Here is a 23008-nt window from a genome sequence, read left to right as displayed (position 1 = left end):
TGAGGTTTCTGAGGACGACGCAGCTGGGATCGGACACTCCGCTTTTCCATGGCTCTTCCCCATTTGCCCGCTTCTGTTTGCCTGGTTACTCTCCCTGGGCAAACAGCCCAGACAGGTTTGTGTTTCTTTCCTTATGTATATTCCAGACAATAAGTATGAATATGTCTGACATTTCATACTGTGTTATTTATAAATACTGTATCTTTATTAAGCTATAACTGCAGTTCATGTTTATCATAGACATCAGTAAGAGCCAGAAAGCTTTAATCACGTGTCCAGACGCAGTCATATGAAGGATCAGTTTTTAACAAAGTTATCTTCATTGGCATTGCTCTCGTTTGTCGTGGTGCCAGGACTCTCTTGCCCTTCCCATTTTTCACTGAGCCACGAGAAGCATAATCAGCCCTTAGTTGTGAACTACTCAGACTGCATAAGCAAAACACCTATTGATACCTATGAGGCGGGGTCTTTGCAAAGACTAAAGCAAAATGGCAAATTACTTCTGACCATAGCCCAGGACAGCCTGTGCACGCTACCAGTCTTTGTGCTTTGGCAGAAATTCAGAGGTTCAGCTGGAGTCTCTTGAAATGGACGGTTCAGGCTGTGATACAGCCCTCACAACATAGGAATAACGCATGGTCGCCTGATCGTTGAAGGGTTTATTGTACTGTTATTTAGATTTCTTTAAGAAAACATAGGAAAAAGAGGCTGGAAGAATAAAAATGTGGCTTACCATAAGCACTTGAGAGTTATGAGACATTAGTGAGATTAGTGCACATCAGAGACCTTCCACAGGTTTCAGAAGTACTAACAAATGAATTATCCTGAGGGACAGGTCCAAAACAGTAAGAGCTGTCATGTTACCATTGACAGTGATGGTAAGGTGGGTGGGGAGGGAAAAAATGCATGAAGGCAGTTTATTTGAAGTTCATTTTCTCCCCTGGTGCACCTTCTTCCTGGTGCAACATACAAAACGCTTTCTTTTAAGGGCTCTTTGTTAACCTAGAGACTGCAACTGCTGTGCCACTGTGGACAACCACTACTTGAGAGAGTTTCAGTCCCTCAGAGGGACAATCCCAAGTACAAGACCTAAATCTGAGCTTCCATGTCAGTCTGGCTAAAAAGTGGAGAACCTGCCCTGGGGGTCTCAGTATAAGAATAGGAGCACCATGGCATCCACAGTGACAGAGGTTAATTAGACACTTGAGACTTTTTTCACAACCAGGAAACTACAAGAGTCTCCAACCCAACCCAAACATGAAACAGAAAACTGAGAAGTCCAGTTGCCCAAAAAGCCACAAACCCACCAGTACAGACAAGATTTGGTCTTCTACTTAAAATCCCTGTGCACATGAAGGCACTGGTGTTGCAATCTGATCTACCTGGGCCATTTGGTGGGTATGGCTAGAGCATCCCTGACATAGAATCATTGTATGGTCTAGGTTGGAAGGGACCTTTAAGATCATTGAGTCCCACCATTAACCTAACACTGACAAAACCACCACTAAATCATGTCTGTGAGCACCATGTCTACCTGTATTATAAATACCTCCAGAGATGGTGACTCAACCACTGCCACTGGGCAGCCTGTTCCAATACTTGATAACCATTTCTGTGAAGAAATTTTTCCTAATATCCATCCTACAACCCCCCTGGCACAACTTGAGAAGCTGAGGCCATTTCCTCTTGTCCTATCGCTTGTTACTTGGGATGCCACTAAACGGCTAGTAGTGGACACTGTGCAAGAGCAGACACTTCTATGCCCAGCTTGGGACACTATAAAGTGCACTCATCCCATCTTAATTAGGATAGGATGAAGATCCAAAGGGATACATGCATTAAAGAGAACCAAGACTGGAATATAAACATTTCTATTTGAAATTAATCCTGTGGCACATATTTAGTGAGCATTTATTCTGTAAACAACTAGAATTATACTAGCAAAAGAGAAAAACATAAAAATATCCATAATAAAACAACAATCATAATGAATCAGCAACACTGGTCTAGAAAGATCTCATTTCTGACTACAAACAGTAAAAAATGCTAATGTAAAAAGTATAAAAACCAGGGTAACTTGTTCATAGATTCACTGGGTTTTAATTACATTGATATATATGAGGAATAACTTTCAAGATACCACAGCATAAAATATGGCTTTATATATGTCTGAGTAATTAACAGAATCCCTGAAAGTATTACACTATTTTAACAAATATGTCTTGAATCACACCATCAAATTAAGTAATGGGCATAGAGATTAGAGTTATTGCTTAAGTGGTTTTTATATCATCTTTTCAGATTTGGTGGGATTTCTGGTTTTAGAAACAAATCCTCTCTGCTTGCAGGTTACATGTCCACAGGCACTCACACTATAGACATCCAGGCTGTTGCTATTATGAGCCTCCTTAGAAGATGCCGATTTAAACCTGTGTTTGTGACTATAAAGCCTCAAACTCCAGCTAACACACAGCTCAGCTGTTTGCACAGAAATATGCTGCAATTATAATGAAGTAAAATCCATCCTGCAATCCTCCACCTACAGTCCCTCTATTTAACTGGTGGGGGAGAGATAAAAATAGAAGAGCAGGTAAAGAGACAAGTAGAAAAAGACACTTATTTCTTAAAAGGTGCTGTGATGCCCTTCACCACCCCAGCATTGACACAGACGTGACTGCTCATCTGGTAATCTCTTCTCCTGAACACAAAATCTTAAGAATCTTTTTGACTTCTACATGAAGAGACAGATAACATTTTGTTCTTCCCCTTTAGACATATCCCCTTAACAATCACTCTGCAATAACATGAAGTTTAAACAGCATAGGACACAAACAAACAATGTTTAAATGGACATTGACAACCCAAAATGCCCAAGGTTGCTTCTTCTAGTCCAATAGAAAGCCGTCTTTAAAACGGAAAAAGGAAGCAAAGTCATCTCTTTGTAATATTTTCAAAGTAAAGGCTACAAATGCTTCAGGATGCAAGTGACATAACCTTGAAACTGTCTTTAGGGGAAAGAAAATTGTTTGACTTTCTGTCCAAGCTGAGTGGACAAAACAAAAAAACAGCAGGAGAAACTATGAGGAGTACATTATATTTTCAAATTGGCACTAGTTTTAACACAGTGTTTTGAAGGCTGTCATTTTTAAACTAACGCCGTTCAACTTCAGGCAAGGGATATGGTCTGAGATGTCACCAGCTCTGCTAATGCTGAGGCTGGCCACTGCTCGAATAACAGCTCGCCAAAGGAAGACAGAGAAGGTGACGCTGGCAAGTGACAGTGCACCAACCCCATACCTTGAGTCAGGTCCATGCTTCGATGCCGAAGACAAACAGTCTCTCTTACGATGAAGCGTTAATGCACGGGTGTAAGAGTTCATTTGACTGTGGAGCTACTGGGCATGATTTGAATTCGGTGTAATTTCATCCGTGCAATGGGACAGAGAGCCCAGACTTCTAATTTGTTAGAGAAATTAGGCATTGACCTTGTTAAAACTGCATGCTGAAACATGCAATCTGTGCTTTGTCTTACCTCTCACTGCTCCTTTATTTCACTGCCAGGGTTTCCTACATCTGGAGCAGGTAAGTCTGCCTTCCATTGCTGACAAACTGTCAGGTATAAGGGTGCCCTTACAGAGAACACCTCCACCACAAGACTCATGTTTCCAGCATTATCTTTGGTTTCTTATACCTGGATCTGAATCTTTATTTTGGGGCTTCGCATTGATAACTCTCAGGCCTATTTATCTTCACTTTTATATAGAATAGGATCACTTTGTGGTTCTACAGGGCTTTGTCTAAGGTTCTTCAGGCAATTTAGTCTTTCCAAATGTCACCTTAATCTATAAAGAACTCCACTGAAATGAACATATCTACATGCAGAATGAAATCCTGCTGAATATGGCAACAAGTTATGGAAGAATTAAAGTAATGGAACAATTACAGCACCTTACTTTTGTCAGAATGAAGGGATACATTAAAAAAAAGTTCCCTTCCATTTATAAAATTTCCATGTGTTTGAAAGGCCTGTCAGGCTATAGCAAACAGGTTGAATGCTGCTGTATCTTGTAACTAAAAAAGGAAAGATTACTCTTGGTAGTTAAGTGCAACAGTCATAAGACTTATGCTTCACATATAAATGGAAGACAATAAACAAAAATAGAGAAACATTTTCAAGAGTTCCTGACTGACTGTGAGCATCTGCCTTCGGTTGTCCATGAAAGATGCTTAAGCCCCCCAAAATAAAGATATGTAGATACTCTTACTGAAAGAGTTAACTATTATGAATTAAGCCCCCGTATTACCTCTTACGATACAGGCTTTGGGCCCTGTTATCTCAAAGAAAGCTGAGGTTCATATCAGTAACAACTATAGTAACACTGTTCAAAGCTTATAAAAGTCTAGATCTTAAGGATCCAAACAGGAAGACACACAAAATCAGAGAGCGCTGGGAGTTTATGACTAAGTGATTCACCCAAAGGTACCAACTAGGGCAAGGATGGGGAGCCCATGGGGCTGGTATCACTCATTTTATTTCTTTCAACCTGTCATCACTTTTTTCTTTTGTTTTGCATTTTTTGCACTGCAGTATAGTCCTTTGTAGCCTTCCAAACATGTTGGAAGGCCTTGCAACCCTCAGCAAAGCAGCCTGAGACTCAGGAAAGTATTTAAATCTACTGAAATCAAGGAATATACATCTGTGGATTTCTTTGGGTTCTGGATCAAACCCAGAGTGAGCAGCAAAATGGGAAGCAGCAGGACTTTGGGCTCCTTGTCTAGTCCTCTGATAGAAGAATGGTAGAGTTCTATCATCCCGGACCATGTGCCCTATTATAAATATATGAAATGAACACTCAAACCATAATTATTTTTAAATTGTGGTAATAGTACTTGTTTGCCATATAGAAAACATCTGACTGCACAAGGATTTGTCTCCATGTATTTCATTCCAAGGAACGTAAGGAAAGATACGTACTGCTAAATATATATTCAGGCTATTGCAAAGCACGAAATTCAGGACCAAAATATCATTTAAAAGAGAGTAATTCCTGCTGAGGATGTTGCCTCCTTCTACTGAGTGAGTGCAATTCACCACATACGGGAGTGTATTTTTGATGATCCTAAATCGAGCTTCCAGTAGGGAAGATTTTAAAATATTCTCATGTTGTAACAAAATGTTCCCTCTGGTGTTGTAATGAAAGAAAGAAAGAGGAAAAAAAAAAACCCATCTCCTGGCAGGAAATTAATTATTGAGCATTCCACTGCTTGATGATGCTCTCCTACATTCTGCGCAGGCTTTCCATTTTTCTCTTTTCAGTATGTGGAGAAATTCACTATGGAGAATATACAAACAGAACAAAGAGCACAAAAATATCAGTTTATTAAATGCATCTAGAAACCGAACAGACCTGGAGTAAGCAACTTGGTTTGAGCATCATCATACCTGGCGCTTATTCCCTCTTTACATCCCCCTCTCCTCTTCTCCATCCCTTCCAACTCTAAAAAAAATTCAGTGAAATTCAGTGAAATCAGGTTGTCACTTTTGCTTCTGTTCCCTGAAATCACCTCTGTCGAGAACGGAAGCAGCACGCCTGGCTTTTAGCATCATTTACCTGCAACAGCTTTGAACCATCGCTTCCTTCATTTAAGGTAATAAAATGGAAAATCTCAGATCTTGATGGAAAGGGAAAATAAAAGTCCATCATCCTATGCCTATGTCTAAGTATCCAGCTGTAATTCCATTTTTAAAATCATCTTTTTTTTCCCCCGTGTCCAGTCAGTTTAGCAAATTTCACCCCTGGCTGTCAGTTTTAGTCTCTCTGTGAAAAAGCTGAAAACCCCATGCATGCCATAATTTCACCCATCAGTTACACGACAGGATATATAGCTCCTGAGGCTACTTCTGCACCCAGCACATGCACCTAGAACAACTCCTGAATTCAGAGGGATCATACCGCTGCAAAAGCGCTGCCGCGAGAGCAGACACTTCCCAATAACTGGATCCTTCCTGGATGTGGAACTACCAAACTAGAGAGGGAAGATGCAACAGACTGAAACAGCATATGCCATCTTCTTATAGTATTTTACGTCAGCGGCGCTCTATCGCTTAGCTAAGACATAACGAAGAACTTTTCAAGAGAAACGAATAATTTTAGCTTTTTTAAAAAGCAAAAAGGGTATGGAAAACTGCTACAGCAGATGGCTGTATGACGCCTGCAGAAACTGTAACACCAGCTAGGCTGCTCAAGTCATCGCCAAGGTCAGCACCACTTGGGCTCATCTTGGGCTCTGCCATCAGCTACTGGGCAGGATGGCTTGGACACAGCCTGACACCAACGCCTCTATCTGCCTTCCAGACCTGAAAGAGCTCATATTTGGCTGGCTCCGTGCATCAGCAGAGGAAGGTGGTCAGTCTCCAGGTCTGCACACAGACATGCCAGTGTTTTCAGGTGTTGTTCATATCTGCAAATATTTAGCTGCTGCCTCCCATCCTCTCCTTACAACATACTCCCTGTGCATAGCAGACACCACTCGGGTCTAAGTACATCTCATGGAGTTCCCCAAGACTGGGAAGCACCCTCACATATGTAAAATCTCCCATTGAAACGGAGCATTCTGCAGTAAGGCAAACCACCAACTTCATAGCACCTACCCTAAACACAGCTGGTCTTGCAAGAGAGCAGGAGACGCAGCAGCAGAGGACCCTCACCACCCAAGATCCTTCATGTGGCCCCAAGTATGGCCCTGCAGGAGCTCTGCAGGTGCTGCTGGAAACTCTGCATCATTCTCAGCTAGTTTTGCACCCTAAACTCATGACTTTCTAGTCCATCAAAATGTTATTGATTCTGCAACTGATAGACAAGGATACTAGCGGTGATTCAGCTTGCATTGTTTTGAGAGAATGAATTTTGGCTTATAAAGCAGAAGCAGGTTTAATTACTCCATATGAACATAGAGCATATGCTGCCATTTTACAAGAGACGATACTGAGGAGAAGCACCGTGCTTTGCCACTGAGCTCCTGAGTGACAAAAATCACACTCTCCCAAGTATCAGACTCACCATCTGTAAAATGTTTTTCATCTCTGGAAGATAGTGTGAGAACTACGTGTTACAAATCATATAGACTGTAAGTGATAGATATTATCACTTGCTTTGGAGCAGCACCTTAGAAGAAAAGCCTGTTCTCCCCTACAGTAGCCCACAAGGGGCATAAAACTTCTTAAAATCCTATTTAGCAGTACAAGCAAGGTGACAACTAATATATCTCTCAAATTTCCTCTTGTATGGTAAGAAGGGAACAGGAGGGCTTTTTCATGAACATAATGTTATTCAAAGGAATTTGCCCTGTAGGATGACATTCTCCTACAGGCCTATAGGAATTTTAGAGAAGGCTGTGTGCATCTGTATAAATGCATTTTAAGTTCCAGAAAGGGAAATGAATTTAACTCCTTCTTCCACAAATGACTGAGAGGCATAGCCAAAAACATGTTATTTGTTTAAAGAACAGATTTCTATTCTATTCCTTCTCAAAAAAAAAAAAAAAAAAAAGCCCATGAATTAAGGATTAAACCCAGTTTAATCGCTACAGTTTGGAGCAACAAGAGATCAGAGGCAGGCCATCCATGCCAAGATACAGAATTGAAAGAGACACAGCCAGGAGTCAGAAATGTAGAATTACACTGTAATGAGAGACTGTCAAAACCCAAGGGGAGTTCAACCTGGAATCAACAGCCCTGGCTGTACTCAAAATCTGAATTTCAGAGGTTACGATGATGCACAGCAAAATGTTGCGGAGTGACCCCATCAGCAGTTAACTGCATTAATACAACATCAGAGCTGAAAGAATGGCTAATTTGGGTCTCTTCTTTTCTGATTAATTATACATCTTCTATAATCAAGCCAAACCAAAACTAATTTCCAGCAACTGCACTGCCTCTGCCAGTAGACAGTGCTTTAATATCATTATGCATAAACAGGAAAAGATAATGACCTATAATTCAAGTCTATTATTTTTATGGAACATGAAGATACATTGCTGTATAATGTGAGCTGTTGATTACGATTGGTATGTTACATTAAACGAATTGTTCTCCCATAAACCACTGCTGCTTTTTCTTCTTTTTGCTGTCCTTGTCCATCACAAAGAGTTAGCTGGTGAGGGGCAAACTTAACTTTGGAGGAACTACTAGATAGGTGCCAAACTACGTTCAAACCTAGGTATTTGCATCCTTTCCGCCAGCACAGCCTGTGGCAGAAGAGGAGAGCATCTCGTAGATAATTTTATCCAAAAGCTCCGTCCATGTTTATTCAACAGCAGCTTGTGAGAAGGTACATTAAATTGAGTACTCGGCCACCGGCATCCCTCCGGATCGCGCTGATACGGACCTGGAGCCGCATCCTGACCGCGGCCGAGGACTCCCAATCTCAGGGTCGGTCGGAGTGGGCTCTTGCCCCCCCACCCAGCTCCCCGGACGCCTCGTCCAGGCTCCGGGGGGAACGAAAGGCTAAGCCGCCCCTTACCGCCGAGGCCGGGGGAGCCCCGGCACCGCTCGCTCCGCACCGCCCAGCCGGCGGGGTCCCCCCGACGGGCAGCCGGAGCCTGCAGCCCCCTGCCCGACGGCCCTCACCAGGAGGCCGGGGGTGGCAGTGTGTGTGTGTCCCCCGCCTCTCCCGGGGCGGGGACGCCGGCTGTGCCGCCTCCGCAGCATCCCCCGCGCCCCGCGGATCCCCCGCGCCCCGTCCCTCCCGCGGGGGCGAGGGGGGGGAACTTTGGCTCCTTTGCCCTCGCTATGGGGGGGCTGCCCGGGGAGCCCGCGGAGCCCCGCGGCGTGGCGCGGGGAGAGGCGGGGGAGGAAGGACCAGCAGCGGGAGAAGGAGAGGAAGGGGAGCGGGGCGGCGCGGGGGCGGAGGGAGGGGTTTCTTGCGGGGGTGTTGGTTTACCTTGGAGGTTCTGCACTCGGATGTCGCTGATGTGCCCGATGAGCTCCTCGCGTTGGAACCAGTCCCACTCCTGCCCGGCCATGGGGACGCGGGGGCCGCCCGCTGCGGGGGCCGGGGCCGCGGTGAGGGGCGGTGAGGGGGAAGGGGGGTGGCGGCGGGAGCCGGTGGCACCGCCACCGCCGCCTTCACCGGCACCGACGGCGGGCGCGGAGCGGGGCGGGCGTGGGGGGGCGGCCCCTCTCCGCCCCGCCCCGCGGTCCTCCCCTCCCTCCCGCCTCCCTCCCTCTCTCCGCCCGGCCGGGGGCGGCCGAGCGGGGCGGAGCGGGGCGCGGGTCCGGCCGTGTCCTCCCGGCGGCCGGCAGCTCTTCGCCTGACCCCCTCCCTTTCCTCCTCTCGCTGGCGGCGGGGGGAGCTCCCGCATCCCCTCCCTGGAGAGCGGGGCTGGCGGCAGCGCGACCCCCGCACCGGCCGCCCCCTCGGGCGCGGGCGGATCCGACCCCGGCGCTGCTGAGCCCCGGAGGGAACATCGGCCGCGCCGCCCCTCGCCCCATCCCGCTGGGGAGCGGCACTGTGGGCACTCGCAATAAATAACGTTTTTTTCTTGCCGAGGCAGTAGGGGGGCTGCAAACAATACCGAGCGCTTGCCCGCTGTTTGCTGTGCCTGGGGGCGGGAGAATTGTCCTTCCCTGGCACGAATGTCACCCATCCCCGGCCGAAATGGAAGGGGAAAGTACGGACGGCAGAGGGGTTTTCCTCGTGAAGGTGAAATAAGCCCCACTATAAATTAAACCACTAATAAGCTGTTTGCATACTCACTTAGCCTGCTCTTGCCAGTCTATTTAGGCTGTCAAGTTTCCTTTGTGGCGAATTTTCACATCGCGTATCTTCATCTACACCATTTTTCATTAAAATTGGGCTGTAATTGTTATCAAGGGCTCTTCAGTATCACTAAGATCTGCGCTCTACAGACTTGGTGAAGAGCATGAGCATTTCCTTTACATACAAGGCATTTCATTACAGTATACCACTATTTGTACTCTTGTGCCTGTTTTCTTTTCCAACCATGAAGACTACATAATGTAAACAGAAAATTTTGACACAATCCAGTCAGACTAGTATAGCGTCATTAGTTAGACTGGCAAAACACACAAGCCGAGATCTACAAAGTTAAATATAAACAAACTGGGATGTAGAGATTGTGGCTCTTTCAAGTTGGAAGTGTTTATGTGATCCCAAGTAAATGCTTACTCCACGCAACCAGTTGTTTCACCCAACTCAGGAATGCGGCGCTCTTCCCACAGCCCGCTCCGGTGATTCTCTATTACAGCTCAAAATCAGATGGAGATGGTGAGAACTCAAAGTCATCCATAAAGCATCTAATAGGTGAACTATTCATCATCGCTATAACACACACCAGACAGCTATCCCACAATCCGGTCTCCAAGAATCTGAGTCTTTATTAATATTATATATATATTATATTAATAAACAGCTTTGTTGATGTTTACATGTCAAGGCTTAAAAGTTTTGCACAAATGTGAAAGCAGATGAATGCCGTGCTGGAGAGTTTATAAGCCTGAATTCTGCCTGAAGCAGAAGAAACAGCTTGTGAAAAGGAAAAAGCATCTGAAATCAGCCAGATCTGTACAGATCACAGTGCCAGGCTTTGACTTCTTTTTGCGCTGTTTTTTTCCAGGAGGTATCTGAGCGGACTGAACGCATCAGTACCACATTTAGAGGTGGAGCTGGAAACAGCTGGTGTGGCTGTGGGAAAAGCAGGAGAATGACTTCACAGCGTCGGTGAAATACTGTCCGGAAGGGATGGCTGGAAGTCCCTCGTCCACGCTGCTGCTCGAAGCAGGGCTACTGCCAACTCCGGCTGGGGACAGCTGGGGCTTTGTCTCCTTATGTGTGGGCATGCTCCAGGAGCTGAGGTTTGGTGAGCTCTCTAGATCTCCTGTCCCAGTCTGCACTGGCCTGCCTGTGAGACTTCCCAGTGACTGCTTACCATGGTCAGTATGCCAGCTGGAGAAAGGTAGTGACGCAGGTAAATCAACAAGGAGAAGTGGAACAGTTGGTAACCTTCAGCAGTGGAAGGTGCACACCAAGGTGCAGCAGAAGGAGCAAAGGTCAGAGGAAGCAATCCGGTAACTCCTCGCTGCCGGCCCCACCTGACGTGTGATGTTACAGCCATGATTCATTGCTCTCTGCATATTTTTCTGGGGCTAATTACTCCCTTTACCTGGCTCCCTGGCCCTGTGTGAGAGCTGCCCAGCTCCATGACCAGGGTGGCTGAGGGTGCAGCCCCGGCGCCTCTGACATCTCCAGGCCTGCTGGGTAGCTGCGTTTGACCTGCACAGTCTGGGTCTCAGGGTCAGGCTGGGTTTAAGATGTTGTAAATGATTAACACTGTGGGCACACGGAAGTTAAAACTTCCACGCAGTGGGAGGAGAAAAGCATTAAACCTTTCTTACCTGGGAAAGCGTCTGCTCTGTCCACCCCCATCCTCCGAAGGAGAACGGCCTGGCAAAATGGCACTGGCTAGTGTGGTCCAGCAGGCAGCACAGGCTTGCACTGCCCCCTCGTCCTGCACCGATGGGAAAAAAGAGCATCAACATCGCAGCCTGCCTTCTCCTGCCGGTGAGTCAGGTGGGACCTCAACCTTGGCCTGGGGTCCTGGTCCATCTGTCAGGTTTGGCCACTCTGTTTTCTAGCCCAGCACATCAGTAGAAGCTGTGTGGACCATGTCTTACATGAATGCGCTGGGCCATGAGCAACTGTGAATGAAAACTCGGGTCCCGTTTCACTTAGCAGGTGTGCAGCTCTGTCCAGGGAGGCAGCAGCCGTGTCCCCTGCCTTTGTCCATCCGAGACTTTCAGAGAGCTCTTCAGCACCCTCCCCGAACCAACTTAGAAGCCCTCCTAGGTAGAACCTCCTCTGAGAAGGCTGTAAAAAAAATTGCAACATATCCAGAATTAAGTGCTCCAAAATGAAAAGCAAAGCCTCTAAAATTGTAAGGACACTAAAAAATTGTGAGATCAAAAGGGGCATCCTTTATAAACATTCTTCTTTAAGTTTTTACATTCTTCCCTATATCTATGAATCAGCACGAGAAGAAAGCATGAAATCTGAGACTTTCACATAAAGCCAGAACTCCAAACGTTATGTTACTTGTCATAAAATCTGTAAATGCTTGTGGGAAATTATATGTGAAAAGACTATATGCCTTCTAAGAAGTAACTGATTATATACAGTGACGAGTAAAGAACTTCTCTTAAACAAAAAGTGATTGCAGATTTTATTATTAAAGTTCACTTGCCTTTTGATGTTTAAGGACAATTCCATAACTGAAAAAGCAGGTTACCTTTAATTAAGTCCCTTGGCTCAGACTTGTTACTGAGGGCAACACTGTAAACACTTGGCAGAGACTCTGAACTATAATAACAGATTTATTAAAAAAAGATTTTGGTCACATATGAGAAGGCAGGGAGTCTAATAGGAAGTTCATGGGGAACTTACCACTGTTCTACATCACCTTCATCTTTTTTCTTTTTACTGTATGCAGAATAAAGATGTTAAAAAGCTTTTAGTTCACCGTCCTTTGCATATCTTACCTGTGAGTGATTTAATGAGTTGAATTCTCAGTTTAAGAAGAAAATTTATACTTGAAGATTGTTTGTCAGTAGCAACAAGCTCCTCAAATCCTACAGCTAGTTTTTGTGCCTGTCCGGATGGAGGGTGCCTTGTGGCTCTTGCTAAAATGGCAAGGGAAGGTGTCTGACACAAAGGAAGCTATTTATGGAATTAAGGAAGATATTTATGCCATTGTAGTTAAATTGCTTCGGCTTTATAAACAGAGTTCCCCATGTGAACAATCATTCCAGGAATGGATTCTTTTTTGGCTTTGTTTAAACCATTTCCAGACCAATGGTAACTAGAAAAAGATGTTGTCTATCTTGCAGTAAGTATGTCCATGTGTGTATTCACCCCAAACCTCACAGAAGCGTAACTTCTTATGCAGACATGCCTTAGCCAGCCCTGGCTGCTCTGGTCAAAGAGCTACAAAAATGTCTCCACACTGATTCCAGCTAGATCTCCCTCTGCTCGTGCTCCCAGAACATCCTTGTTGCACGCCGCAGGCCTGCCAGGTGCTCCTCTGCCCACGACAAACAGCATTTCTGGAAAGGCGTTGGGCATTTGGGTCCTGCCCCTACACTGCTGGCGTAGCCCTTGAGTCTTTGCACACTCTTCTGGCTCCTTAAAAAGGGGCTACAGAGAAAGTGAGGATCTCACGCAATTTTCAATCCGTTTAGTTTTTCTGAAGTCTTCCTGGAAGAGGACTGAAAGCAGAGGCTTTCTCACCTTACAGCTGAATGAGGAAAAGGGAGGAAAGTTCAACTCTGTAACACAGGAAAGTAATCCAAATTCTTGTTTAACTCTCATATTTTACAGATACAGTACAACCTGACCTGAATGGTGACTCCATTTCTGGCCAATAATCATGCCACCGTAGATCTCATCAGCACTTCATTTTCCTTGTTTAGCCCATATCTGAAATACCCAGGAGTGCCAACCATGAGAAAAGAGACATTAGCTGTGCCAGATGAATAGCTAAGTGAAGATTTTGTTTCTATTATCCTGTCCGACAGCAGCCACCTCTTAGTCTGGCTCCTCTGCCCACACACATGTAAACCATGGGAGGGGTACCGTGTAAAACAGACTTTCAAAGCAAAACAGAGAAAAAGTCAGGAGAAAAAAGGCAGTCTAATTGAAGCAACTAAACAGGAGACACTCAGGAAAAGGTGCAAAAGGAATGAGAGATATTGTAATAAGAGGATTAAGCAACTGGCAGTCATGTGCAAAAAAATCAGTAAGGTCAGTAAGAACTATAAGAACTTTATGACTATTTCTTTAAAGACAAGGGAGGGCGCACTATGTGTTCTGTTTCTCCAACCAAAGTTCAATAACAAGCAGTGAATTAATTGAGAATATAATCAACAAAATGAATACCAGCTCAGGAACAGTAGTGCTGTGCCCCACTAAACCAGTCCTCATCTTGGGGCCTTTCAGATGCTAAGAGAGGAAGAGGTGTGGTGACTGTTGGCCCTTCCTCAATGTACCGCTGAGCATTTATACAAACTCTGGATGTTGACTGGCTTCCCTTCTTTGACTGTGTTGTGCCTCCTCCTTCATTGATCCCCAGAAGTCCACCACTTAGACCACACTGATCAGCCACGACAACTCTTGCCATGTAATGGCAATAAGTAGACCATGGGACTTGCTAGAAGGTCTCTATGAGCTGAAGATAAGTTTCACCACACAGTCTCCAAAAAATGCCAGGAGTTCTGGTGGCTTCTAACTTGGATGGCTTCAGGTGAATTTGTTTTATTTGCTTGCTACCAAGGTGAAGTTTGTACCAACAGCAGCAAAACACGCTTTCCAGTGAGCTGTGGTATTTTCAAGACCTGGTCTTTTTGGGTGATGGTGTCACATCAGGGAGAGCTTCCATGTGCAAGAGCTGTGCAGGTGAGATCCTTCTGATTTTTCACCGGGGCAGATGGTGTGGTGGGAGCAGGATTATGTGGGTCACTCCCAGTCCTTCCTCTGCTCTTTTTTCATTTTCTTAGGTGAGTGTGGTTTATTTTAAGGTGTGATTTATTGAGAACATGCGTGCTTTATTTGACAGAGGAAGTGGGAAAGGCCCTTCCCTGGCCTGCAGGCTGGTTTTCTTACATTCAGTTTGGTTTTCTGCCACTCTTTCATGCAGTCTGAAAGTTGGAAGAAAAGGAGGGTAGTTATGTAAAACTCATTTGAATATTATGTACTCGTGGAGCTGATTTGTTTCTGTTGCCATGGGCCTTTAATTCAAAATCTCCCCATTTACTAGGGGAAAACCCTTCCTTGATTCCAAGAAGACTTGACACAGTAAAAACTCGGTCTAGTTTTTGGAAACTTTATTATTTTTCCCTTTTTTCCCCTTCCTATTTTTCCTCCATTTCTGATGGATGCAGAATGCAGCTGGTCTCATCCATGTGACAGTACTGTGTAATTCTGCCCCTTTGAGCCCAGTTGCTCTCAGTCATGTGTGACCAACTGAATTCAGGACCTTCAGGTTCACTTCTGTACGCTCCAGCACACTATAAAGATTTGGTGTGCCAGTAGATACTGAACGAAGTTTGCAATGTGTAGCAGTAAGGGAACCATTTTTCCAGGTATAGATGTTGTCTAGCACCCTAAAGGCCAGGAAAAAGACCGATCAGTTAAGGCTCTCATCTTGAGAGCATCTGAGTGTCTCTTAGGAGTTTCCAACTCTTCCACAACCTGCTCTGGCAACGTGAGTTTCATTGTTTTGTCCTATCCAATCCCAGTGCAAAGGCAGTGATGCCAACCTGGTGCAAGCAGCAGCTTAACCAATGACCCAAGAAGCGGAAGAGCCTATGCCATGTAGGGGTTTCCTTCATGTTAGGAAGGAGGGACCATGCAGCGGTGATTTGGTGTGGTGGGTATTTCTGTAGATGGCGATGGCTGCTGGTAGGATCCTGTAGAGGTAAGTAAGCTGGTGAAGCTATGCAGGAAGAAGCAATCCAGCCACAGCTGAACATTGCTCTGGGCAGGCCAACTCTGCTGCACAATGTTCAACTGCAGGTGACCCCAGCTGGACAGGTTACCTTCTTCTGCCTGAATTACCTTGATTAGAGAAACTTTGGGTGCTTTCACTGTATACACAGCAAATACAAGTCAAGGCCTCTGCAGTAATATTCACTGGCAAAGACTATTTCTGGACAAAACGACAAATATTTAACACACTGTAAATTATAAATCAGCCGTCTCCAACACCAACCAGAAGCGAATGCTTCAAGTAGAAAATGGAGATTGAATGATCTGGATTTTACCCTGCGAATACTAGGACTGGAAGCAGGGCAGCAGTTATTACGCTGTTTAAGCACTGCAGTTTCAGATGCTGTAAAAATAATGATAGCATTGCTGGCTTTTATACACAGCTTTCCATCTGCACATCTCAAATCTCTTGTATATTGCAATTTTCTGTAATTTCCTGGCTTAACCTGCCTGAAACAAAATCTACAAGTCTTGAAATAATATTTTGTATTATGGAAAACAACCTGCATATTTTTGCAATAAAATGTTTGTGGAAGAATGAATTATGTGTGATCTATTCTGTGTACTTCATCATAATAACAACACGAATTAGTTTCTTAGAAGCAAGCAAGCAAGAAGGCTCCCTTTGATCTGCCTGACCTCTCTCACAGCACTGGAGATGTCAAATATTCTCCAAATGCCACATTCAGCTAAACCGCCTGTCAATGCAGCTCCTTTCAGGAGTACTTCAACCTGTCCCCTATTTGTTTGTTTCTATTTGAAGAAGTGGTTTCAATTTTCCATCCAATGTCAAGTCAGCTTGACTGGGAAAGAGATTTGAGAAGAGATTCCTTCCCTGACCATCCCAAAAAACATTAGCCTTGCAAGTAACAGAAATATATGAGTCAAATGGAGGGGCACTTCCCCAGGGACAGCTGATAAATAAGTTGATCTCTTTTTGAGGTAAAAAGTGGATGGCTCTGATACATAACCTGCCAGGCGGAGGCTTTTTCAGTATGAGATGCACTAATGATTCCAAGCTTTTTCAGTGCAGGCATTTTCAAACCTTACTTGTATTTCACTGAATATTTAATGTAACAGTTCTGCCAGAAGCCTCTGAAAATAGGGAGGAAAAAAAGCCAGCAGTGATTTCTTAGCAAAAGGAGGCTGATGATTTTGAGGTTTTTCTTTACCCAGTTTCAAAGTATGACCTTGAGGAGCACTACCAATGTTAGACAAGGTTTAGAAGTCATGGTCAGTGGTACTTCACCTGACCACAGTTAACTGCAAGCATCAGGGTTTATCAACCGCTAACCAATATGACATTGAAGACTGAACACTTTAAAAGTCATGTTAGAGAACACAGTGGAGCCTTTGCTTAAGCAAATTTTTATATCCCTGCTTTGCTGGGATCAGCAAGGCCCTTGGTGTTGGGTTTGAGAGCAGCACCCCAGTAAGGATGTGTTTCTACTGGGAGGTGGCTGCCTGCTTCCTATCACTGTGCATTTGGTAAAAGGGGACGAGAATAGATGAGAGTCAAGCTCTGGCTTTCAAACATTTCCTTTAAACCGAAAAATCTGGAGAGAAAAAACCCAGTGCTGTTTGCAGGGTGTGGCACACCAAAAAGAGCTTCCTGTGCTCAGTTTGTAGGTATTTGTCTGTGCATGAGCAGAGAAATGCAGGCTGAAGTGATAAATTGCCAATGGTTCATCATGGGGATTTCATTAAAGTTGCCTCTCCCCATGTCCAGCCTCCCCCTGCATCACCCAGTCACGCCTGGATCGCAGAGATGAGTGTTGATGGGGCTAGGAAATGGATGGATTTGTATGTATTTATGAAGTTCTCCCTGGTTTAATAACTTCTTTGCAAAAATGAACAGCAGCTAAGGAGGAAGACATGAGTATGAGGGATCATCACTTGGCAAATATTCTTTAGCCAGCTTTGATAGAAATGTTTGTACTTTGCTTCTGAGAAAGGTTCAGGGATACATCCAGTTATGTTACAACTCCCTTGACTTGAATTGGCAGATGATATCACAGTACAAAATTCAACTGGTGTAATTTGAAAAGAAAGTTTGGGGATGGAAAACACTAATTTTCCCCTTGGAAGAACTAGTGAGGAAAAAAAAAAAAAAAAAAAAAAAGACATTTGGTGCAATCTCCTACCTCCCAAAACCAGCCCAGTAGTGTGTGATGGGTTTGAATGGAAGTCCCAATAGCAGTAACTGTTTCCAAGACTGTAGAAGTGCCAGTGTAAAAATCTGCCAAATCTCCTAGATTTGGTAAGATCAAGTAAGGCTGCCCAATTCCCAGAGCTTGAACATTCAAAGATTTATTTTTTTTATATATATATTTGTTTTATACAAGTCAATGGCTTATCCCATTTAATTCAAACAAACTTCTATGGGAGCTCTTTGAGATTCCAGGATGCGGTGAACGTGTAACCACATGCCATTGTGCTAGAAAGTTCTGCTTTTTGTATTCAGAGATTTTTACCTGCTTTTACACATCTTGTTGCATTTCATTGCACAATTTGGTTTAAAAAATATGTAACTGTCCAGGAGCTCTTTCTCACGAAGATTGCTGAAATACCATTGAAGTCTTTCTTGAAGAGGCAAAAGTGTTCAGGGCTCTTCACACATATGGTTAATTTTCTTCTTAAGAAGAAAACACCAGGCATCAAGGGGTTTTTAAATGCACTGGGGACAAGGAAGACAAAGACCAATGGCCAGAAGCTGAAGCCAAGACGAATCCAAATGAGGAGATTTTAATAGTGAGTCAGTCATCCAGAGAAATGACAATTTGCCAACTCTTACTGTCTTCAGAAAGAGAGCATGCCTTTCTAGAAGATGTGCCATACTCAAACACAGTACAGTTTATTCAAAAGTGGGTTAATTGTGTGAAGTGTAATGGCCTGTAATATAAAAGCCAGATCAGAGGATCTGTCTAATGGTCCTTTGCCTTTAGTTTTGTGAGGTTTATCTTAAAAGGGTATTGTTTTTCTTCTTATTTTTCCAGCTCTTACACAGACTAGGTCAAAGAGTTTTAATTCCATTCCTTACAGGTTTCTACCTTGGAAAATGAAGCTATTGAGTAAAGGAAAAGCAGTAACAGCAACTGCGAAGTGATAACAGTTTGCAGTTAGTGCTCAGCCAGTGGGAACTAATTCACTCATTCACAAAGCTGCAAAGCTGCCGTCAGACGGCTTTTTTTTTTGTCACTATCAAACAGATGACGATTAGATCCATTGACAAAGGTGAATGGTTTGATAGTCATAATTTAATCCTCTGCTATCAATTCAGCAAGACAGTCACTAAAACACACAGTCCATTTTTTGCAGGGTTATCCTGCATTTATAGACAAAACTATTGCCACAACATTTGAAAGCACATGTTGCTAGATATTTGTTATAGCACCGTTCATACCTGCATATGTATGTAGCCTGTTTGTCCCCTCTGCCACCAGCGTGTATAAAATTATCTATGTATGTACATATACATACACATATATATATAATTAATTAATATAGGAGTAAACAGAAGAGTGGCGTTGGTAGAACATGAACATGTGAACACATCTGCATTCGTTCAGGGCCATCTCTACCAGTCATACACATCTGTGCACAAGAAGCCACTGCCTTATGCTCCTCTCATGCAACTTCATGAAGACTCATAACACTCACATGATATCTGCAGAGAGAGGCTCAGATAGCCAGTGGGTGCTCTGCTACTGGGTGACACTTTTTGAGAGTTCCTTTTCTTCATTTTGGTATGTTCTGAGAGTTAAAACACAAGTAGTACACACCTACAGGAAGTTACCATCACCATTCACTGAATTCAGAGCATCTGAATTTGGAAAATTTGGACATTAGTTTGTCCTTGGCTCTGGCTTAGGGCACACAGGATCATGTGCAAGGCACTGAACTTCTCTGAAATAATATTTTCTTATTTACAAGACTGGAAGCTCAGTTGGAACTCCATTGGTATTGCATGTGCTTATCCCCTCTACCCTCACCGGGAATGGTTCAACAGGTCCTAACCAAGGCCATCCATGCAGGGAAATGGTGTAACCTCCCCGGATTATGAGAGGGGTTGCAAACCCAGTACCAGGAATCATCACTGGTTTCTTTTCCTGCTTTTGCAAATGATACTTGCTTAAAAGTCCATTTTCCCAACAGGAAGATAATTTTGGTGGGGGCAAAGTATGTTTTTGGCTTCAGTAGTAGTGGAAGAAACCTAAGAAAACATGATATAGTTGTATCCTAAAGGTGAAAGGGACAAAATGGATGGGGGGGGGGGGCAGGGAGGGGAGGTGGGAGAAAAAGAAAGAAAAAAGTAAGTAGTGCTTACTGTTGTGAGAAATCTCATGATTTCTGAGTGGGTTTCAATGATCTTTGAGCACCTAAAGTGCAGGTATGCTTTGCCTTTCTGCATGGCTGAAGAGACGATACATCAGTTTTAAATCAGTTCTCAGCTGATAGGGAAAGGATTACAATCTGTTTAATAGCACCTTTACCGCAGACAAGTAGATATCATCTCTGAAGGAAAAATACTGGGTAGGCAGCTGATTTCCTGAAGGGGAAGGGAGACAGGTCTGCAGCCATCACCTGTATTCGGGAGCACCATGCTGTGTGTATGGATTGCACCCCACAGCAGTGGCCTTCAGCGCCCCACCACAGCCAGTGTCAGTTCTCACCCAACACATTTGATGTTTTCCAAAAGCCCCAGCTTTATTTCAGCTCTAGTCCTCAACTTCTGACAGCTGGAGAGCTGGAATAGTGGCATACAATGCACAATATCTCCCCTCTCTCTCCCTGTTTCTTCCCACAAACCATCCATTGAGTGGGAGCCCTTAGCACCCAGTTCAAACACAATGTAAATTCTATGAGAACTCATTGTTTTTATAAAGATCACGTGCAATTTGTTGCCAAGCAGCCTACGCAAATATTTAAAGCCTGCCTCTTTCTCCACACCATTCTTAAAAAAAACCAACAACCAAAACAAAACAAAAATAACAAGAGCTTTTACTTTGTGCCATAAAGGCTGAGAGGGAATTAACCTCTTCCTGCACAGGTCCCAAACACTGGGGTGATGGAATTATTCCCATCTGCATGTGTTTCATGGGGTTGATGCTGGAGAGGACTTGACTTGGAGGCTGGCTATGGGTTTATTGGCTTGGTTTTAGATTGTCATACATTTTGTCAATGCCATGTGAGTCTTCCCAATTCCCTCCCTTCTTGAGAGGGAATCTTTTCTTGCTAATCCTGATGTAATTACCTGATTTCTAATGACCGCCTCCTCATCCCAACACACCTCTGGGGTCCAGGCCACCTAGGAAGAACAGCTAAATTCAATCGTGTTTTTCTCCCTCCCTCGTTCATATCTAAGCACATGCTTAGCTGCTTTGCTGAGTTGTCAGACAGGAACAATGTCCCGTCTGTTAGCATGAGATAAGAGTGCCAGCTCTAGCTTTCTGTGTAGAGACTTGGAAGCAATCACATCTTAAAAAATACTTGTAATTATTTTTACTCCTACCAGACTTCAGTTTCACCAAATATGAGTTATCAGGCTAGGTTTTTCTGTCTGTGGAAACAGTCTCCGGGCACGGGGCTGTCTAGTCACCCAAGAATTGCCATCAGTATCACACACAATATTTTTTATGAAAAAGCACACACAGTATAAATATAAGCAATGGCTCGAATCCCAGCTGCATTTTTCCATAGGAACAGGCTTCATACAGTGTGTACATTTGTGTGTGCAACGGCAGTACTCAGAAGGAGTAATTTCCCAGCCAAATGAAGGCTTGATGCCCTGGATCAGTGACCCCAGGGTCTGATTGCAAGGAGACATCTGTGATCTGTAAGGAGGGGGAGTTATGAAGGTAATGAGGATGGCCCTAAGAACTGCTTCAAAAGTTCACCTTTCATTTCCCATACACACCTATAGTATAAGAGAAAGACTGTTTTCAGGACATTTTCTGATCACTTCTCTCTCACATTTGATTTCTTAGGTTCAGGTATTATTCTGCTTTTTTGAAACCAAAGTCTCATGCTCAGAGCAGAATCTCATAAAAACACTATGAGTTCCCTGAGGTTGTAATTTGTATGATACATCTCATATAGGTTTTAAATCAGTTCCTCCAAATTGATTTCAGAACTGCCTGGAACCACGCTGCAAATGCCACTTAGGATGGCCTGACCTATTTTTTGCCAGACCAATTTTAAAACTGGTTGGAAAGCATCCCCATTTTAGCAATGACCTTGTTATTTATAATCAGGTCTTGAGCCTATAATATCTATTAATTATAATAATTTTCCTCAAAATGTCATTTTTCTACACGTTCTTAAGGATGTCATATCTTGCAATTTGTGTAACTGAGGTAGAACTGAAAGATCTTCTCGTGGCTTCTAGTTCTATAAAAATGCAAATACCCATGGCAAAGGTGCCATGATGGGGTTATCATGGTGGTAACATTACCTATGTGCATAACTATTTTCTGGATGAAGACATTAGTGTGTAAAAGCATAAACAGTTTTGGAGATGTATCTCACTTTTAATTATATTTACTGGCTGTGATTTTCTGCATTTCCTGCAGTGAGACTCATCAACAGGTTTTTATTTTGTTTCCAGTTTGCTTCACCTGTTGTTCTCCTGCATTGCCAATGGGATCTGCAGTCCACCCAAATGAAAAGGATCATTTAAACTCACAAGCAGCAACTAAAAGTAACCAATAAACACCATTTAAAGAAAACATACATGGCAACTTTTCTTCACTACGGAGAAATGGGAGCACAGACTTGGTCAGATGGAGTCAGGCAGGAGGGGCATCTTGTCTGGTGTGCTCTCCTGGAACTGGCTGGCACTGGGAGAATCAAAAGGTGCAACAAGAGGAGGACCCCTCTTTCCCACTACACATCCACCATGCTCCACGTTCCAAACACACAGGAGAGTTCTCCACAGGGATCTGTGCTGTTCACAGGGATCACAATGCAAGGCTCATTTCAGACAGGAGAGCGAAGTGTCTCACTGTAAAGCTCTCACCTGACCTTAAAACTTGCAGCTCCTTAAGAAATTGCCTGTACTACAGTTGGGTGATGATCACAAGATGGTTTTCTATATGTCTCCCAAGTAGCAGGAAATGGCCTCAAGTTGTGCCAGGGGAGGTTCAGGATGGCTATGTGGAAAAATTTCTTCACAGAACGGATTCTCAAGCATTGGAACAGGCTGCCCAAGGGAGTGGTTGAGTCACCGTCCCTGGAGGTATTTAAAAGACGGGTAGACGTGGTGCTGAGGGACATGGTTTAGCAGTGGCTTTGTCAGTGTTAGGTTAATGGTTGGACTCGATGATCTTAAAGGTCCCTTCCAACCTAGACGATTCTATGATTCTATGGTGAGTAATGCACTGTCAAAGGAAACACTGAACCTCAGCTGAGAAGCAAATTGGAAGTCCGTACGGTTGATGCAGAAAATC

The 23008-nt window shown here is 44.0% G+C and overlaps 1 protein-coding gene across 1 annotated transcript in view; it reads right to left on the bottom strand.

Moving 5' to 3' along the window:
* CLMN (calmin) overlaps positions 1-9024 on the bottom strand; it is a 73103-nt gene extending 64079 nt beyond the window's left edge. Inside the window, exon 1 of the mRNA XM_074149654.1 lies at positions 8943-9024. Within this exon, the coding sequence (XP_074005755.1) occupies positions 8943-9024 (82 nt within the window). The remainder of the gene's footprint in view (positions 1-8942) is intronic.
* Positions 9025-23008: the final 13984 nt, after the last annotated feature.

This window comes from Numenius arquata, chromosome 6 (assembly GCF_964106895.1).
Source record: "Numenius arquata chromosome 6, bNumArq3.hap1.1, whole genome shotgun sequence".
Classification (NCBI taxonomy): Eukaryota; Metazoa; Chordata; class Aves; order Charadriiformes; family Scolopacidae; genus Numenius; species Numenius arquata.
Note: the sequence above shows the minus strand (reverse complement) of the source record. Positions and strands in the feature narration are given on the sequence as shown.